This window comes from Salmo trutta, chromosome 9 (assembly GCF_901001165.1).
Source record: "Salmo trutta chromosome 9, fSalTru1.1, whole genome shotgun sequence".
NCBI lineage: Eukaryota > Metazoa > Chordata > Actinopteri > Salmoniformes > Salmonidae > Salmo > Salmo trutta.
The window spans coordinates 17,449,780-17,470,281 of NC_042965.1; the positions used below are offsets into that span (position 1 = coordinate 17,449,780).

Here is a 20,502-nt window from a genome sequence, read left to right on the forward strand (position 1 = left end):
TACATGTGATAAAGCCACACAGAGGGTCAGAGATTATAAAACACCTGTGATAATCTGAAGTACCCAAAATGACCACTAGATGTCTTGTGATAGATTACATAAAATCCTTGAAAGATACCAAAATTCTGGTAGATTACTGGTAAACTCCAAAAGGTTCCAGTAATATACCGTCCCTTCACAACCCTGCTTATGACACATGAAATAATATCACAAGTGCTGACACGTAAGCGTCTGTAAAATAACACTTCCTTGTAGACTTCCTTGTCATCAGCAGGGGTGAAACACTGCGCCCTTGTTCAGAGAGCAGCCAACAAGGAGAGGCCATGGAAAGAACAGAGGGGCAGACAGAAGAGACAGAGAGGAGAAAGAGAAGACCTCCAGTGGGGAGAGAGGTAGTGCTTCCAGGGCATATGGTGTGTGTGTGCATGAGTGTGAAAGATAGAGCAATGTGTCCATATGTGTTGCTGGGAGTGCCCATGCTCTCGTTCCCCCATCCAACCTCCCAACTCGTCGATGCACAACATGTCTGCTCGCTCCCTTTTCATTTGAACACATTTACTAGCCCCAAATTTCACTTCAATCTCACCTCATCTCTCCATACTACATTAACCCCTGGCAATTGCCTTCCAAATGACCCCATTAAGCCGTAATTGCCTCAGCAGGCCCGCTCCCTCGCTTGTAATTCTGTGCAGCTCGCCCACCAGACGTTCCCCCGGCATTGTTTCATGTTCTGGCTCCCATCAGCGAGTTCAGATGCTGACCCCCCGCCATCGTGGCCGGAGCCACCGCTCCACTCACTGACCGCTAGCTAACAGTGGCACTGTCAGATGACTACTACCCCCCATCGCCACAGTGAGCTCACACACACTGGAGGCGCCATGGATTCACTTCCTCCTCAATGACCAGACTCACAACCAATTTGATTGACAACCTTGCAGATGATACAGGAGCCATTAATTGACGACCAATGACTCTGAACTTCAACCTAGATTACCTCAGACTCAGACTATTTCAGTGTTATACTCCATTTACGATAACCGCCAATGGAAATATGCTATGGAAGTGTGATGTAATATATTTTTCTTAATGTGTGCCTATATCAGCTATCAAGAACCAAAGCCAAGATTTTCATGTGATGTGTTCAATATTTAACGTAGGAAGTGATTGGTGTGATATCTGAGCATTTACAGCCAATGAGCTAACAATCCATTTTTGCCTTCAGTATTAATCAGGTTCGTGTTGGGAGAGAGTGCAGCCAGCAGTGACACCCGCCATGGCACCTCCCAACATTGCCTCACCTTCCGTGTTCCCACCAGGGAGCTTGTGTCAGGACTGCTCAACTTTTTTGATGAGGGCCTCCATGGGTAACTAACGTGCAAATGCAGATGGGTGGGGAAAGCAATCCTGACAGTGATGTATTGCAACTGGTTGCATGTGTCAGAGAAGAGAGAGGCTTGGCCAGCCATTGGTGTGCGTATGTGTTTGGGGGGGGAGTAGGACTGATACCCCATCTCCTCTCAGCCACCATGTCCACACTGCCTCCCACAACTGGTTCATTACCCCATCAAAGCCCTCATCTTCTCCTCTCACAAACCCCTCTCTCCTCTGCTCTCTCTCTGTCTCTCTGCTTCTTAACAGCACTACTCAGCTAACAGCCTGGTTCATCTCAACATCCATAATGTATGTGACTTTTGAATACAGTACTGTTGACATACATTCAATAGAAAACTGATAATAACAAATCAATACTTTATACTAGACTATACACTACAAAATATTGTGGTACAGTTCTACATAAATATTGTATATTTAACGAATCCACCCAATACACTACACAGGACACACATTCATACAATGTAAACACACAAACATACGCATTGTTTATAGCCATTTCATTGTTTATTTTTTTCCAGTTTTTAAATAGCTCATTCATTTAAATTCATTATTTTCCAAAGCAAAATGTTCCCTCGGAATATCAAGGTGTTTTTGTTGCAAAGCTCTAACTGATCCAGAGGGATTTGGTTCCAACAGCCTGTCTCTCCCTGGCCTTTCAACACAAAACTCTGTGCTCCAATCAAAATCAACCACCAGGGACCCCCACACACCCTCCCCCCCGAGCTATGCCTTCTCTGAATGCTGTGATACCAGCATCTCTGCCATTGATCGCAGAGTTTTGCAAAGAGCACGCAGGCTAGTATTAGCAGAGAACAAAGGCATGTGCTGCCTTGATAAACTACTGCACACGATTAGTGCACCTAATGTCTCAAATATTTGTTTTATTTTCTCCAAAGAATAGATCACTATTATACAGGTTAACTAGGGTCTCACACTAGACACAACTAATATTTCTTTGAGAAATTGTATGATACTTCAAAAAATGTATTGATATCTTTGTGGTTTATAATTGACTTGTCATATATGATAAGTATATACATATACAGTATGTAATAAATATACAATGTTTTGTGTGATGCAGTTCTATGCACTTTAATTGCTTTCATTATGTCCAATCTAATTTCAGGCACTAATTACATTCAATGAAATACAGCTTTATTGATCCATAAACTTCAGCTGACACAAATCAAGGAAATCTAATACATTATAATTGGGATAAATCACAATTAACCCATGGCAAACTCAGTTATTGGTCGACCACTGACATAGTGCTAATTATTTTTGAAAAACTGTGTAATTCTTCCTGGCAAAGTTTAAAAATAACTCTTCTATAAATACAGTATGTGCTCGTTTATTTAATCAAAGGCTAATTTACTTCTGACAGAGAGTAAATTCCACTATTTTCTGTGAGGCTCTATAAAATTGCCATCATTTTTAATTAATTCTTAATTAAAATATATTACACCACAGCTTCTACCCATCTCTCTTGATATTCTAACATAATCAATTCAGAACCATTTACATATCATTAATTAAAAGCTTTCCTCTCTCATCCTTAAACTCATAATGAGGGCCTTTTCCTCATTAACAACCTATAAGGTAGAATATAACAATGCAGTGGAGAATGGATGGCAGATTTTACAATGTGTCCTCTGGTTTTCTGCAGAGCTATTTCTAAAGTTGACTAAAATGTTGCAGTGTAAATTTTAAAGCACTGGAGGCCTATGGGTGAAGCATCATCATGTTTAGAAATCACAATCAGAATTGTGCAAAAAGTAAACCTATTGTTCCCAATTTTGCAATTCAAAGAAAAATATCTTCTTTCAGAAAGGGGAGTTGAAATGTATTTATAATGCAAAGAGAATTGACAGTTCAATATCAGCAGTCCTGCATTTTACTGTATAATGAATTGTGCAGTAAAATAAAAAATAAAAAAGCAGGTGTATTCATTACCCATGCTTTAAAAACGCTGCCACGTTTCAAATATCTCTCCATCTTGAGCTCTCTCTTAAGGAAGAGTAATAATATCTAGTAATGGTAGGTATTGTTATGCCGAGGATCAGGCTTTTCCTGATTTTTATCGTCAGTCTCTCACAGGTGCTCCAGCGTTACTTGTCACGACTGCATGTCTGGGTCTTCCACACGTCAGATGGAAATCTCTGCACTTGGTGTTTCAGCAGGCTGACAGCAATTTATTTGAATGTTTCGTCACAACGGTGGTGCATATTGTGTTGGCTGCCCGCACACCAGAATGGCAAGAATAGCTCATACCATTTTGACACACACATAGTGCTGTCACAAGTCCTGCCATATTAGCCAAATGGCCAGTGAGGAGGTGACACGTTTTTAATTCCTTATCCACAACCCAAATCCCGGTATGTCTTATATTCAACCATCGAAACCACCAAAATGACAGATTTGTGCAAAATGAACTGAGTCAAAGACACACTGACACGTTCCACCAATGTAAAGCAATCAGACAATAATCAATAACAATGTTTGTGTGTTATAGCCTCCGTCGTTGTTGAATAGTCAGCATTATTAAGGAGTTCTAGCAGGTGGAGATCAGCAGTCTCTCTGCACCTCCGGGTTGTACAAACAGCCTTTACCCTGATAAGTTTAGGCCCATGCCCAATTACACGCTTGCAAAGTCATGCCCAAGTAGAGAATTAGAATTATGAACAGATCCTACTGCAGCCTCATCATCTCACACAGTGTTAATACCACCGGCCCAAAGGAAGCTAACAGGAACACACATGCACACTCACAGACATATACAGACAGATACAACATTGCTGTACTTCAATCTGCAACCACAAACACTAGTTTCTAAGAGCAATAAACAGAGTGGGTTGACTATGCTTGGCTGCACGGTGGATAACAATCATTTTCATGAATGAAAGAAATACATCAAGTTGTTGTGGCCAGGAAATAACAAGAAAGAGAGCATGTCATAAAACTGTTATGTACTGGATTCACACCTATACTAAATATTAAACTTACATTACATTACAGTACAGAAACAACTTGAAAGCCAAAATAGTTTAACACCAAGCTGTCAGCAAATGTCAAGAATGTTATTGACTTGGGAACTGACATGAATATGTTGTCTCTATTTTAGGATAGGTACTTATATTTCACTAGCCAGAATAGCCCAAGGCTGGCTGTGTCAGTACATACCTACTACATACCTACTACATAATGTAAATACAATTCCTCGTATTATTCTAGAAGAACAAATTTAGCACACACAGGATAATCAGTAAGTTAATGAAATCCTCTCAAAGATAGGAACTCTATTTTTACACTGTGATAATTAAAGTACTGCACTGTTATAATTTACAGCCCTCGCTTAATTGCATAGGAAAAGTAAAATGGGAAAGGTCTATGAGGAGATTAAAATGCGGTGTGTGTGTGTGTGTGTGTGTGTGTGTGTGTGTGTGTGTGTGTGTGTGTGTGTGTGTGTGTGTGTGTGTGTGTGTGTGTGTGCGTGCACGCGCGCGCGGGTGTGTGTTTGTGTTTCTGCTCTCGATGCTGGGTTGCAGCCTCAACAAGAGATTTCCATGCATCTAAACAAAAGCATTATATCTTTTAGCATCATGGAATCAATCAAAGATTAGGTAATGAAATATGTACTGTCCTATTTTCTTCTGCTACCAGGCCCTTTGACAAATCGAGCGCAATCCAAAATCTCCATAAATCACTATTAAAGAGAAGTATATCATCTCCAGCGCATATATCTTCCCCAGCCTGACCCGTAGACTAATGAGAAGAGGCCTAGACTATCTTGTCTGATTAATTAATTCAAAATGTCGCCTGTTATTCAAATGTGAGGCTGGTGTTATTTGAATAAGACTTGACAGAAATGCCTGAAGAAATAATTTCTGGTTTGTGAGGTTGCTGTTGCATTACTTATGATGGCTTATGGAAATGTTAGAAGCAGGGAGTATTTTCTCCCTCTACGCCACCTCTCTCCCCCTCTCTCCCCCTCTCTCTCACCTCTCTCCCCCTCTCTCTCACCTCTCTCCCCCTCTCTCTCACTTCTCTCCCCCTCTCTCCCCCTCTCTCTCACCTCTCTCCCCCTCTCTCTCACCTCTCTGGTCATGATAGCTCAGAGAAGTATGTCATTACTTCCACCCGTTCACAATTAGGGTTTTAGAACTTATTTCCACTGTCCTCTGTGTTTTTTTGCATTCCGTCCCACAACTGGCCCAGATCTGCAGGGCAGTGCCTTGGCTCCACAAGAGGCATGCTGGCAGAGAGCGAGGTCATGGTTTTTACAACAGCAGCTCCCCACTGCTGACAGCCACTGCTGCCAAAGTGACACACACTGTTTGGCTTTCCCACGTTCATACATCTCCACAGCCCTTCATCTTTATCACGCCCCACGCCACACACAACTAATCACAATTACAATGTAACGTTACTCCTCACTCGGATTTCCCAGGATCGCTCCCTTTAGCTCACCATACTAAATCATATACAAGGTAGGCTACACAATTATCAAAAGCGTTCAGATAATAATTGTAAAATATCTCACTCTATAGCATGATTTTTCCTTAACCCTAGTTTCTGATATTTCCTGGAGAAAGCGGAGGAGACGGATAGAGTGGGGGTGGGGAGGAGAAAGGCTGGAGGAACCGGAGTCCGTGGGTCTATGTGCGTGAGGCTGGTGCACACCACTCTATCCCTTCTCTCATCAAGCGTGGATTCTAATCAGGGCTCGGGAGATAAAAGACACTCAGTCATTAAATAAATTAACTCTTCCACTCCATGCTCTCCATCAGCACCCGGGAGAGGCCAGGCCGTGCTTGGCATACTTACAGACAGAGGTACCAGGCACCCTCGCACCCAGCCTTCACTCCAGGACCTGGCGGGTCGGCCGACCCACACAAAAACACACACACACACACACTACGTTAGGGGATATTTTTCATTATTTAGAGAATGTGGGGAACCACGCCTTCTGTTCTAACCCAGCTATGTGCACATTTGCATGGGAGGCCTACCACTTTGCATAATTGTATTAAAAGACTGAAAGCAAATTGAGGGCATTACATATACAGTACAGACTGACACAGTCCAGCAACTTACTATATGTAGTACAACTGTAGACGTTTAAATAGTAAACAAACCCTTGCAACTATGCTGATTCAGTGACTTTGTGAGATTTTGTTGACGGGAGCTTTGAGCCTTCATACACAGGAAACAATTGAAATGACGAATGGTGAGATAGTAACTATTCAAATCCCTGACAAGCCAAATCAAAGCTGACATTGTCTTCCTACGCACCCATCTGAGAGCAGAGAGAGACCCTTATGAGGCTTACTGATTCACTGTTTAAAACTTTGACTTCTCTGCTACTCGCATACACTCCTACCTTCCACAGTGCTACGAGAAAGAAAGTGCTACCTAAATATGTATCAATCATTCTGACAGAGCTAGTGCTTATTTGAGAAGCAGAAGTGAGGGAAATACACCGTGTCAGCAGAATGTCCATTGGCAAAACTTGCTTTTAGAATGTTCACTGCAATGTGCAGAGAGAAATGACCTTAGAAATCCCTTACAAGGTGCCTGGTACCATCCTAATGCATGCTTTAATTCTCCATTACGTAGAAATGAAATACCTGGTAAGGTGGAAAAGACATTAGTGAAAGTAAGGCCTGAACAGAATGCTCTGGGGATGTCTGTGGCACACAGGATTAAATATTAATGTGTCTGCTGCTAGGACACAACAGACACTCATATCATGGCTACTGCACATCAGCTCAGTGTGTTCACACATGGGCTCCCGAATCTTTCACTTTCAGGAAATCCTCAATGTTTAACATGTTCAATTAAATGACTGGTGTTAATATCCCAAAACACACATACTACGAAAAAGCACATTGTCCTCATCCTTTCTTTATAACATCGAATATATCTTATTTTTGTTTGCTGTTCCTTTTCCAAGTGTGCAGACATGATCGATCATATTGATACATGGATCTAGGTTGCCAACATGTCATTAACTGTGTTATAATATCTATAGACATGTAGTGAAGATATTAGGGACATGAGTCAATACCTGTTATGTTGTAATATAAGTAATTCCATATATCAGTAGGTGCTTTTCCTTTCCCATGTACTTCCTAAAAGCCATAACTCCAGGAAAGACTGAGTACTCCCAACAGCATGCTAGTGGACAGGATACCAGCTCACAAATCTGGGGAGCGGACCCATCCTAAATTCATTAGGAGGAACCATCCAATCTCCCACCGGAAAAAAGGGAGAGAAAAATAGCAGTAATGTACTCTGGGTGACCTCCACTTTCTAAAGGGAAGAGAAGCCAGCCTTTTTCGCTTTTCAATGCCCGTCAATATGGAGTAAAAGGAGGGACAGCGTTCCCCTGCTCGCCGTCATTAATCATGGCTTTCTGGGAGCAAGAGCGTATTAATTTCTGTCATCCCAAACATCATTGCGTATTGTTATGGCACGGCTCAGTCCTCATTCACCACCAGGCATTACCCGCTCGTCCTGGCTGAGGGAATACAGGCCCGGTGTGGCTATGTTTCAGAGCAAGAGGCCTTTATCCCTGGGGCTCTGACACCAATTAAGCCATTTCACCAAGAGACGAAAACAGGACCCGCCGTTTCACTGTAACATGAGCCAGAACCTAGTCGTTGGCCACTTGCCATCTTTCCATTGCTTCAGCCCACAAAAATGAACTTCAAGGGCTTAGGTGAAGAAAAAGAAAGATACATTTAGAGTAGGCTTATACATTCACCAACCTTTGCTTGAGTAAATATGACGCAAGAAGAGGAAGGGGATTTCAGTCCCTTGTGTATTGTTCTCGGAGTAGTAGATAGTACATCTGGATCACTCAATAATAGTAGGATTCTCTGTGTGTTCAACACCAGGAACCAATATGTTGCCTTTAAAACAAATACAGCCCCATCATGGAATTAATTTCATCTGACCTTCAATATATATTTCACTTTTTCTATCATTATCTTAATGTTGAGTAAAAATAGACAATCTCTGTCCCATTTGAATAGTATAATGTAAGGCAGTACAGTATTTATTGATGACTTCAAAGCTGGTCATACAGTTGTCGCTAGACATTTACATCTGCTTTTACATTTTTATGGTTGCCTTTTGGCAGGCAGCAGAGTGGGGCTTGTCAGGGCAGCAGCAGAATAATGCAAGGTTTGTTATGAATTAAATATTAGAAATCTTAACACAGCAGCCAATAAGAATTATTTGCCTTATTAAAGCAGCAGCAGAAGACGCTGATTAAATTTTCATTGCATTGCAGTCTTTTTCCCATTTCGGCCTTCAATATATCATTCTAATGTGTGAAACATGTGGAACAATGGCTTGTGGAACAATGGGAAAGAGTCTTCATTTCAGCTGAACAAATAAGGATAGAACTTTAGAAAACACCTTTTGTGAAGATACATATGGTACAGCAAGGGAGAAAACGGACTACAATCACGCGTTGTTATTCGACGTGTGTGTGTGTGTGTGTGATAACATTGATAATGATTTGAACACAGTAGCAGCCTTGCAATGTTGTACTGTTATAAATGCTCAAATAACATCTGTAAATCTAATAGCCTACATCTGAAAAGGCCAACACTTCTCTGAGAGAAAAACTGATCACCTGCAAGAGTTACATTCACTATACATGTTACTGTATTAGGTGGATAATATTATATTAATCATATAACCTAAAAAATACAAACGACCAATCATAAAAGAGATAAACCCCAAAACAAATAAGATCATCAAAATATATTTCCTGTGAACACCTCTGTACTAAAAACCATTATGGCATGTTGGTTGTCCACATGTAATGTGTATGGAGAGTAAATGAACATCAGGCATCTATTGCCCCATGAGAAAATCTCTTCCCTGAAACACTGGAGCTAATGAAATGGGGACCTATAAATAGCAGTATCATTACTGACAGCAGACCAGTCTCTCCATCTGACCCTCTTTACACTAATAACTGCTATATGGCAATATAGCTCCACCATCTAACGATGCTGCGTTAAAACATTAACACCAAGATTGGGCTCAGATAAAGAAACTCTATAGGAAACATCCGGTAACCAAACCTTTAGTTGTATCATTGCTATAACTGTGTAACAGTCTTCCCCATGGTCCAGTGTCTCAGTTACCTGGCCTGATCTGGGATCAGCTCTTACTGAATCAATATCACTTATCGCACCATAAGACACTTTCAGACTAGTCCTCAATAGGCTTGAACTGAATATTACCGACACAAATCTAGCAATGTATAATTGAGAAAATGTCATTAAGTAAACATGAAACGAATTGATTTAACAGACATACTCGCTGTCAAATCTATATCTGAAAGGAACCATCCAGCGAGGTCGGCATGGGTAAATGGTCATTTTACATTTTGCTGTAGACATAAACACCGTGGTGGGTGGATGGCTTTTTAAGCTTTTACGCTTGCTGACAAAATTATTGATGACAACACATCACAAATTGTACTTATTTCATATACACATGTCAGGGGAAAAGTATAAAATATTGAAAACAGCGGTGGCTGGTGGAACATTCACTTTAAATGAAAATGTAATGTTTCAATACTGAGCACAATTTGGTTAACCTGCAAAGAATAGCTGCCGAGTCAAAGGTGATATCGAATTCATCAGCCGGTCTATTTCTGGTCTGTAGAGCGCGCAGCCGCGGCAATATATTAGAGGAGATGCCATGCTAACAGATGCCGGGGCCCTGATAGAGAACAAGCTACCTCCTCCATGTTGCTGTGCCCCTAAAACATCTACAACATCTCAGTTCCTCCATCAACATAAGGGCACCATGTAGCCCACAGGGGGAAACATTATGACCTCTGGCCCCTGGAGAGGAGGGCTTAGCTATGCAACGATCACAAGGGAAATAGTGTAGAAAAAGAAAATGATATATTCTGCAGGGATTGAACATCTCGAGTAACTCAAACGTATTACAAACGTATTACCACTGATTTAAAAAAATTTTGAAGCCAACTGAATTGATCAACTCCAATGAAATTACAATACCAGAATTCTGGCTATGAGTTAATATTCTATATGTTCATATTATCTGTGTTTTCTTGAATAACAAAGATTGGAGCAAACCGAGGGATCTGAGGTAGAAGGTACTTATTAAATGAAACATGAGCTCATCTAAAGAGTTGGGGGTGGGGGAGCAGAGACCACATTTATTAAATGAGATTAGCAAATATAAGACAATGTCATTGATACCCAGACTGGGTCAATGTGGGAGGAGCCTTTCTGCCTGATGGAGGACGAACAATGCTGAGGAGGATCTGAGAGATTTATTCTAATTTTCTTTTCTATTATTCATCACGCTTCAGCAGCATGTTGGTTCAGGTGGGATACTCTGTTTGGTTAGCAGAGAGAGGCACCAGAACATTGAGGATAATGGAGAGTGCACAGAAAGCAAGCAAGGGCCATGCTGCTCCAAGCTTTACCGATGTCAAGCGTGTGAAATAAACGTGTGGCAGACACGAAGAAGTATTCCTTGACAGCCACATTCCTACAGCTGTAACCCCTCAATTTCAATCAATCCTTCCCTTTTGCATCCCAAGCAGCCTCTCCTGGCTGCCACCGCCTGAAGATAGCTATTTCACCACCTCTGTCATGCCTAATTAACAACGCAGATGTACAATTTAGAAATTTCGCAATTAACCTACTAAAATATTGTTGGAGGATGCTAATTCTTATGCCAGTTGCCATAAAGACTCATTTGCATAACGTATGTGGAAAAAACAATTATGGGCTGTTGTTCGCATAGGAGCCCACAGAAAACGCTTCCAGCTATAGAAATGGGAGCGAGAGAGGCAAGTGCAAGGTTCTGCGTGAGTACAGATGGAGGGACATCAGCACCAGCGGATTATCGTTCAAATGCACCTCATTCAGATCAGAATCAGATTCCGGTGCTGCTATATACTGTAGGAGTCAGGATAACAAAATACAACAAATACTCAGAGCATGTGAAAGCATGAGATTACAGATTTTCCCTCCCTATTGATACTGATATGCACCCTACTTTTTCTCTATTCTCTCTTTGTCATATGCTCGCTCTTTTTTCTCTGTTGTTAGGAGAAAGGAGGGAATTTGGGAGCTGCTTAGATAACAGCCTCATCTTCCCAATCCCCTGCCCGCTGCAGAGGAAGCACAAGTGGCCCTGCCATTGAGACGGCCAGGAACCCAGCTGTGAGAGAACCATTCTGCCGAGCGCTATCTAGTCACTGCAGCCACATCACTGAGGCACTCTCAAACAAAAAGCAGCCAAAGTCAATTGTCTGTCTGCTGAATAGCTTTCTGTTCCCCGGCATACATTGACTCTGGTATTGTGCGCAAATCAACACTATATAAAAAAAAAAATGGTAAAGAACAAGGCAGTCTTCACAAATATTGACTTTTGATCTTGGGCCATGGTAAGGATACTGATATCATTAACTTAGATAGTATTATTATTACATTGAGAAAACAAACACAAATACTAGTAATACTAATAAAAATACTATTACTACTACTACTACTAATAATAATAATAATAATAATGGGATGTCAAATTAACAACAAACTAGATTAAGGTGGCTCATTAACTCTGTCAGAGAGCCTTGAAATTAATGTTCCCTATAGGTTTGAGAAATGCTTACCCCTAAAACCTAACAATATTTACGCAAGGTAATGCTTTTACTCAGCCTTGCATGTGGTTAATTACAACCTCACTCTGAAATTAATTCAGCCAGTCCAGTGTTCATAACCACAGCGGGCACATAGATGAACAAACAGACACATTTTGTAGCATGTTCAGCAGTGTGTTCAGTAGTGTGAGGAGGCTAACATAATGCTGTCCAACACAATGCTGACATTCCCCTAGTATGTTAGTGTAGCTAGTCTCTCTAATCCTCTGCTCTACACACTGGATCTGGGCATTTATCAGCCTGAGCCTCCTGCACTCTCTTACCTCTCCAGACCTCCCGTTTCTGACCTTGATGAGTCAAAGGTCAGGAAAACAACAGGTCAATAAGCAGCCAGGAGGAGTGCAGTGCAGCTGAGAGAGCTGTGAAGAGGACTAAGCCTCTCAGTGGCGCACTGTGATTTAGATTGTAATAGTTTTCTGTAATCTCTTTCTATTGATTAAACCTCACATCAAAGAGGAGTCCTGCTGCAGAACCTCTCTTTTCCTGGTCAGAAATACCATATGGAGGTAATCTTTCACCGTTGTTATTCTTGCTGCTCCCGCTGCTGCTGAAAGCCTCTCTTCCAGGGCGAGAGAGGGGAAAGGAGAGCAAGAGAAAACAAACCCAGCACATCTGATTAGCACTGAGATCTCCCTCCACAATGCACTGTAGTTCTTCCTCAAGCTAAGGCAGAAAGAAATGACAGCATACTTATCTTTTTAGAGTTTCCTTTTCTTTATCTGCCCCTGACATGCTGGGCACAATTCAGAAGAGGTGTGGAAAAAAGGAATGTCGAAGAACAAACCTGTGTGATCTTTTGCAGATTGCTAGTGTCAAACATGATGAGAGAGAAAAAACAAAATGGGCAAAAGGGCACAGAATTCTAGCAGTTTTAGCAATATCTCACATTCAGCTCATTGAAATGCAAAACCAAGAGAAAGTGAAAAAACAAACCCCTCCTGCTAAAAACACTCAATTTACTGACAAGCAAATGACTTCATGCTGCCACTTAATCTCATTTCTTCCATAATGCCCTCTAATTACCATATCAAAGTGAATTAATACTTCTAGGGTTTTAGCAATGAGGAAATCTGCTCTAGGTCTACAATAAGAGTGCCAAAAATCCTCCGAACACTAGAAATAGCCTTGCATTGCAAAACCCATCTGTCTGTTTACCAGTCAAGTGCATCCTTCTGTCTTTCCCAACCACACAACACGGGCTACTGACCCAAACGGAAAAATAGATTTAAGTTAACCCCCCGCCCTTGACGCCATGCACCGAGGTCCCTGGTGAGTTTCTGAGATTCTAAGTGGGAGGCATACATACATTAATTCTCCACACAGGTTGAAATGGCCGTCGTATTTCTAACATACATATTAATGTAAAGATTCTAGATACATATCAGGTACTGTTTCACATTTTTCCACAGGAGCCTTGATACAACTACTCTATTTTTCTCCCAAAAATACATTTTCTGCGCAGTTTTGAAGCACATACTTTAAACATAAAATAATTAAAGCCGTGTTTGTTTGTTGCACTGCTGTCAAATTCATGGTTGGAAATGATTTTCACCGGATGGGATCATTGCATGGTTAAATGACATTGGGATTGTGTGTCACTTGAACAGACATGAAAGGGGCAAAGATTCACAGGGGCATGTGAATGGCCCACAGTGGGAAAGAAAAACAACCCGGTCAAGAAGGCCACCAGACCAGCTGAGCTCTGTCAATGGCTAAGAGGGGGGGGGCTGTGACTTCAAACCACATGTTAACCACACGCACACTCACACAGATACACACTCACACAGACACACACACACACACACACACACTCACACAGATACACACTCACACAGACACACACACACACAGATACACACACACTCACAAAGATACACACTCACACAGATACACACTCACACAGCTACACACTCACACAGACACACACACACACAGACACACAGATACACACTCACACACTCAAGACAGATACACACATCATCCATTCACTCTTTAAACAAATGTAAATACGTATGTTTGCTGTCATTGTTTACATGGCTACAATACAAACACTTCTGGTTTGATTTAGCCTGTTTTTATTTATGCTTGATACAGTGTGATCCAAGAATAATAATGAGCATTTCATATTTCTGAAGATTGCTCTCGCCTTTGATTTACGACTAAATATCTTATCAAACTAATTGCATTGAATTGCATTTTGTATCTATTGATAAAGTATAATCAAATGAAGGCACTGGAGTATCTGGTTACAATGAGATCAATAATGTCCACCTGTCAAATGTTTTCATACATATAAGATGTAGACAAAACTGCAAACAAGCAAAACACACACACACACACACCTCTGAATTTTGAGGCACATCTCAATTCAAAATAGAAAGTGGATTTAAATTCATAAAAGTAAAAACAATAACTTTACAGCTACTTCCAAATGCCAAAAGGCACACAAAACACACACTGATCAGAGGGCCTGGGATAGAGAAAATGTACAACCAGAAGAAGCATTACTACACAGCCCTTTCTAAATTGAGTGCTCAAACAACGTAGTACAGAATAATATTGTTTAGTGGAAAAATACATTGAAACAAAGGCCATCAAAGGGATTAAAGAAGATTACAACAACTGAGCTGGTAAACAAGCTCATTTAAATAATTTGCATACTTGGAGACTCTATTCCTCATGCATATTTAATTAGATCTTTAATGTAATATGAAATATAAATATGTAAAAAGTAATCCAATATGTGCCCATGGAGATTTGAGTTCTACAGGTGGGGTTTAGATCTGAAAGCGTATAGGGAAACATACATATCGTGTGTGTGTTTATATTGATGCATGGATTCATCTATAATGCACACACAGAAGCATACAGTATACTGTATGCACAGTCGCTCACACACTATTACATCGAGCTAAACCATCCAGTGATCACGTTGTCCCTTTTTCTTACACGATCGCTCTCTCGCTTTGCCTCTTCCTTTTCGACAGGCATAAAGAATGCATCAAGTAGGCTAGGCAGCCAAGCGGGCCCTTCTCTTGCCCCTGTGGACACCTCCTGTGGCCAAGAAGTTCATTAAGTTTTATGGTCTTCCCCAAGTCACTTCTGCTTATTATTAGCCCCACAAAGGCCACAAATCTGGCAAGCCATCACTATTTTGAAGCAGTAGCAAATGAATGTCATTTAAGTTTTTTTTGTATGATAGGCCACTTTCCTATGTTTTAAAATGGGTTTAAGAGTTTACCGGTATTTGACAGCTGTCATCACTCTCTCTCTCTCTACAGACACCAATATATAAAACTTAGACCTGACCGGCATGTAGGGGAAAATGCCAAATGCTTACATCACTCTTGTAATCCAATGTATTATTTCTTGTAGTCATTAACTAATGCAACTCTGCCATTGGTATCAAATATACCAAATATATCAAATATTCACTAGCAAGAGTAAGTATAATGCTCCTGGCAACAGATTGAAAGAAACCTTTCCACAACTTCAAATCTTTAAAATGAAAAGGACATTTTATATTAAATGTATTTAATAAAGTTCAATATTTTGGCCAAGAATAAGAGCCTGTGCCTATTAGACTGTATAGGGTATTGGCCAAAAAAATAAGCCACACACACTTTAACAATAATAATGAATTGCAATATTTTTTATTTGTTTCATATACACCTACAATACTGAAAACTTGTATTTGTACTTTATATTGCAGTGCAAACACATTTTTTTAATAGGTTTATATGTGAGAAGTTGACTAGCAGTAACCTCCTTTTGGCTCATAAAAATTGTGAGAGGAATCCTATCCATGAAAAAGACCTTCTCCAATAATATGGGCATAAAATCCTTTGTATTTTTTGTCATATCCAAATGTTATATTATTTCAATTAGGTCCATATGATATCCGTCTGGCCTTGGAATGACTGGCTACCTGTCCTAACAAAAGCATCACATCATTGGCTGTGGTGTCTGTGGCTCCTTATGAGCATTCTCCTTTCACCAAAACCTACAGGCCCACTCGACCTTGGGTAAACAACAGAAATTAAAAGGCGCATTATGATAAAATACTGTGCTATCAGGGTATCATATTTGATTTGCTGCATTTGCTGTGACGACAGGATTGCATGGCATCGCAACGCACAAGAAAGGTGCACAAGACAGGTTAACCCACTATTAGCAACCTATTCGTTTGTGGATTTATTCATTTTAGAATTTGAAAAAGGTGATCCTAAAGTCGCATGGTGCCACAATTGTCACTCCCTCGCTTGCACATGCAGAAACTCACTCACACAGTGGACAGACACAATGTTGTTGTTTGGGGGGAGCTTGGTGTTTTACGCATCATCTTACAGAAGGCTACTAAGATGACCAAACAAATGTAATATAAAAAAATATATACTTAACACGAATTATACATAATAATTAAAATCTTAAATCATGTCCTACTTTCTAACAATGTGTTAACCCCTAATACAATTACTAATTTGTATGCTACCCATTTGTATTAGGAAAGTCAAATGATGTGCAGAGACTGGTTCTAAAGACTGTCCACGAATGCCTGGCAAATATTTTTATGTTGTTTTCTATTAGGCTACACAATGCTGTTATATATACTTTACACCGTTTCATTGCACTTAGCTTGTCACGTTAGAAACGTCTGACTTTATTGATCCAATGAATGCTGAATGTGCGTTACAGATGGCAATAATGGTTAGATAGACTAGCGCTAATAATGTCAATAGTGATCCTGTGGTCAGAAAACCTCATTATGCAGGAGATTACAATGTAACTGACACATTTTGGGATTCATTTAAATCGTGAAAACAGGGATAATCACTGTAGGCTATACTTTCAATGTTAATGAAACACAACGATGCAGCATAGTTGAGATGCAGCTCACATAATGGGCGTTGTGTGGTGTACCCTAAAAACACCAAAGCCGGTGAATGTCCTTTATTTGTGCGAAACGGGAGAATGTGACGCACAGCGTAAACATGTGCAGGTTGCCAGCTCGTCCATGCCACGGCAATGGAACCATCGAATAACAACCCTCTATCATTTTGTACGTGGAGCACATAATACCTTTTTGCGGGGTATGGATGCTTCTCAACGGGTGAAACCATAGCCTACATTTTCCTGTTACAAATTTGCTCCATTGCGTAGGAGATTCTGTCTCCCGCTTGATAACATCGGATAAGGCTGCCTAGGGGAAAATAAAGATGGCGGTGTGCAAATGCGTTGAGGCTCCGCAATGTTTCCTATTATTACAGTCCTCGTGTTGTTTAATCCTACACTTTAATGCATGTGAAATCTTACCAGTTTTCTCTTTGATCTCGCAGAGGACGCTGAAGAGTGCAGGTTTCATTCTGTGGCAGTTCAGTCCATGTTTCCTGTTTCAGTTTGAGACAAGAACCAACATTGAAATATAGTCACTATAACACCACAGTTGTTAAAACTTTTAAGAAATGACTGAATAATGTCCTTGCTCTTTACAATAACTCCGAGGTCTTGCTCACTTTGCACATGGAGGATCTGTAGGTAATGTTGACATGCATCTCAAAGTTGTAACATAAAGAGTGCTTTGTCAACACGAATGACAATGGATGGATTGTTTGTTGAAATACTAACTATTCTGTATGACTTCAAAGTTAGTTTAAAAAAAGTTTATTTGTTGAAAATTCACAATTGAAACTACTCAAGAGTGTACATTCAAAATTGTTACTAATGGAAAATAACTTGCTATGGAATTAAATTAGGACATTACCCAACGTTATTTTAAAATATCATGAGTTACTGTGAAACACATTATTCTACAAATACGCATCAATCAATGTTTACTGTAGCCCAGCCTACCAATACGCAACATTATATGTAAATGTATTATATAGCCTGCACTTTCCCCTAAAAGTTTTCGTAGACTCCACACTAGGCAAAGATGCAAGTGTCAAAACTGTTAGAATCACTGGATGACAGGTGTTTTTAATATACATTGGTCTCTGCAACTAATTGTCCGTGGGTTTCAGGTATGGAGCAGCATTTTATAGCCTAGCTACCTGTTATTACATGGACATTAATTAGCTATAGTGCGTAATGGTGCGTAAAGTGTTTTGTAGTGAAAACATATAAATGAACCAACTTTGCTTGCGCCTCGTCCAGACTTTGGTCAGTAATGGTCATTATTTGATGCAGAATGTCACCGATATCTTGTTTTCGCCCATCATCTGTCCCATCGTGTCCATGTGGAGGCTGCAGTCCCATGCCTCCTTGTACCGAGTGGCCAGCCAAGCTGACACCGCCGAGAGCCTGCATGATCCGGGCTTGTTCGTCCATAGTCAGCCGCAACAGAATCAATGCACTAAGCCACACAAACGGAAATTTAGCTTGAAAAACTCACATACAAAAACTACTAGTACATGTGTTGCGTTAAGGAGCTGAATATTGGTGATATTGCGCTTACGCGTATAAGAAAAAATAAATAAGTGAGTACCAGTGATGGTATCAATATCGCGTGTCCATGTAATCACTTTCTTACTATCTTGTTTATTTACGGTCCGAAGTGTGTGTAGTTATGAATGTTAATGTCCGAAAATGCATAAGCTATAATTCTTCAAAACTTCTTTGTCAAAATGACAGCCGCTGTCCCTCGTATCCTGCACGAGTCCTCTTGTCAATTCGTCTTTCTCTTTAGATTTGACGTGTTGGGTATTGCTGATCCTTGCTGATCTCTCATTTATTAGCGGTCTTCTTTTGATTATGTTTCCTCTTGCAATTCCGCTTGTAAATGTTCAAATCCCCATTATTGTGAGCGCGAAAAATATCCAAAGTGAAATTAAACAATGAGCAAGTGAATGAAAAAACAACAACAATTAAAAACAAAATACAACACTTAGGTAGTAAATGAGTACCTTCTACCTGTAAATGTATAGCAATTATTTCCAAGATAACTGCAAATTAAATAAATCATGAGCGGCATTGGTAGCCAAATGCAATAATAAAAAATATGAAATGTAGAAAAAAGTTAATAGCGTTAGTGGAAAAATTATAGAAAAAATAACAGCGAGAAATTAATTAGGCTACACGCTTTAAAGCGATGCGCAAAAATATCTGCCTGCTGAAATTTATGAGCCCGAGCCTCTGCCTGTGTGCTTTATGTTGTTTGATGGCAGCGGTAGTGAGCGATTGACAGTGTGCCAATGCCACTCACTCAGTGCAGACGTGTCAGAGCAAAAAAAATACTAAATCGGAATAAAAATGCACGCTCCGCCCTTCAGAGGAGGGGTCTATATTCTTGTCACTTCTCTCTGGAACCCCGAAAATAAAATGCTAGAGCAGTGCTTGAGATTGTTATTATAATGATGAAATAACGGTGGAGTCCCACTTGTCGTATGCCTTACCCGTGCACGTGCACCAAAATGCCGTCATTCTCCACACATAATAAAAAATTTGAGTGTAACACACAAAATAAAATGCTTAGCAGAGTTTTATATAGTTTGATACAGAACTGATAATGAATTGCACTGACTCTTCGCTTCTCAGGGCTATGCTATGTATGGTCGTACCTACCAAGCCTTGCCTCATAGGGTGGGCAAGCAGTAGACATGTTTATAATATTGGAAGTAAACCTCATCGACCAATCAACGCGGTGTGTGAATGCGACTGACGACCAGGGTGCCCTATTGCTGGCCGATGCATGGTCCTGAAAGCCCACCCACCACATCCCTTCATGTACTTCTACAAAGGACATAGAGGAAGAGGCGAAGCGAGAGGTTTCACTCTCCCCAAAATCTGTCCAAAATAAGCCTTATGCGTTTCTATGGGTTTATTTTGGACCTAAGCTTGTCGCCTTTGGGACAATTACTCAAATTGTTAGGGTAGAGACATGAGCATCTCTTCATTATATACAGATCTCTGAAAGTATATAAACTTCTGATTGGTCGTTGCTATGGGTGACATCCATTGCACAAGCAGGCAGCACTGCTCAGCGCTCCCCTGCAGTTGCTATGGCAGCAGACAAGTTGTTGAGCTGGATGCAAGGCTGCAACCATAGAGATCCTATTAAATAGTATTCTAGTAGTCTAATTCCTAATTCTTGGGCAACAACATTTAATCATCATCTACATACCCACCATTCATATAAGACAGGTTTTAATGAAATGTCACCATCATGCAAGTACCCCAGAATAGCAAGTGTGTGAAGAGTATCTCTGTGCAAACTTGTCGAAGAGCTCCACATGTTGGTGAGGGTGTAGGTCACACAAACTGTGGTGGTGCAATATGAACCACGACATAACATTTAGTTATTATCTTAATTCATTGTAAGTATAACATTGACAAAAATTAAAGAGGCTATACAGAATCTTTGCCTCTGGGGGTGCTTTTGA

General features: G+C 40.4%; 1 protein-coding gene across 8 annotated transcripts in view; it reads right to left on the reverse strand.

Annotated features, from left to right (window-relative positions):
- LOC115200060 (pre-B-cell leukemia transcription factor 3) overlaps positions 1-19,674 on the reverse strand; it is a 73,776-nt gene extending 54,102 nt beyond the window's left edge. For 2 of the 8 annotated variants that reach the window (XM_029762750.1, XM_029762748.1), the window contains exons 1-2: positions 18,258-19,673; positions 17,438-17,511 (exon numbers count right to left, since the gene is read on the reverse strand). In XM_029762750.1, the coding sequence (XP_029618610.1) occupies positions 17,438-17,511; positions 18,258-18,451 (268 nt within the window). In that variant the 5' untranslated portion in view covers positions 18,452-19,673. Of the gene's footprint in view, positions 1-17,437; positions 17,518-18,257 lie in introns of all 8 variants that reach the window. The other 6 variants (XM_029762754.1, XM_029762753.1, XM_029762747.1 and 3 more) reach the window with 5 other exon arrangements.
- Positions 19,675-20,502: the final 828 nt, after the last annotated feature.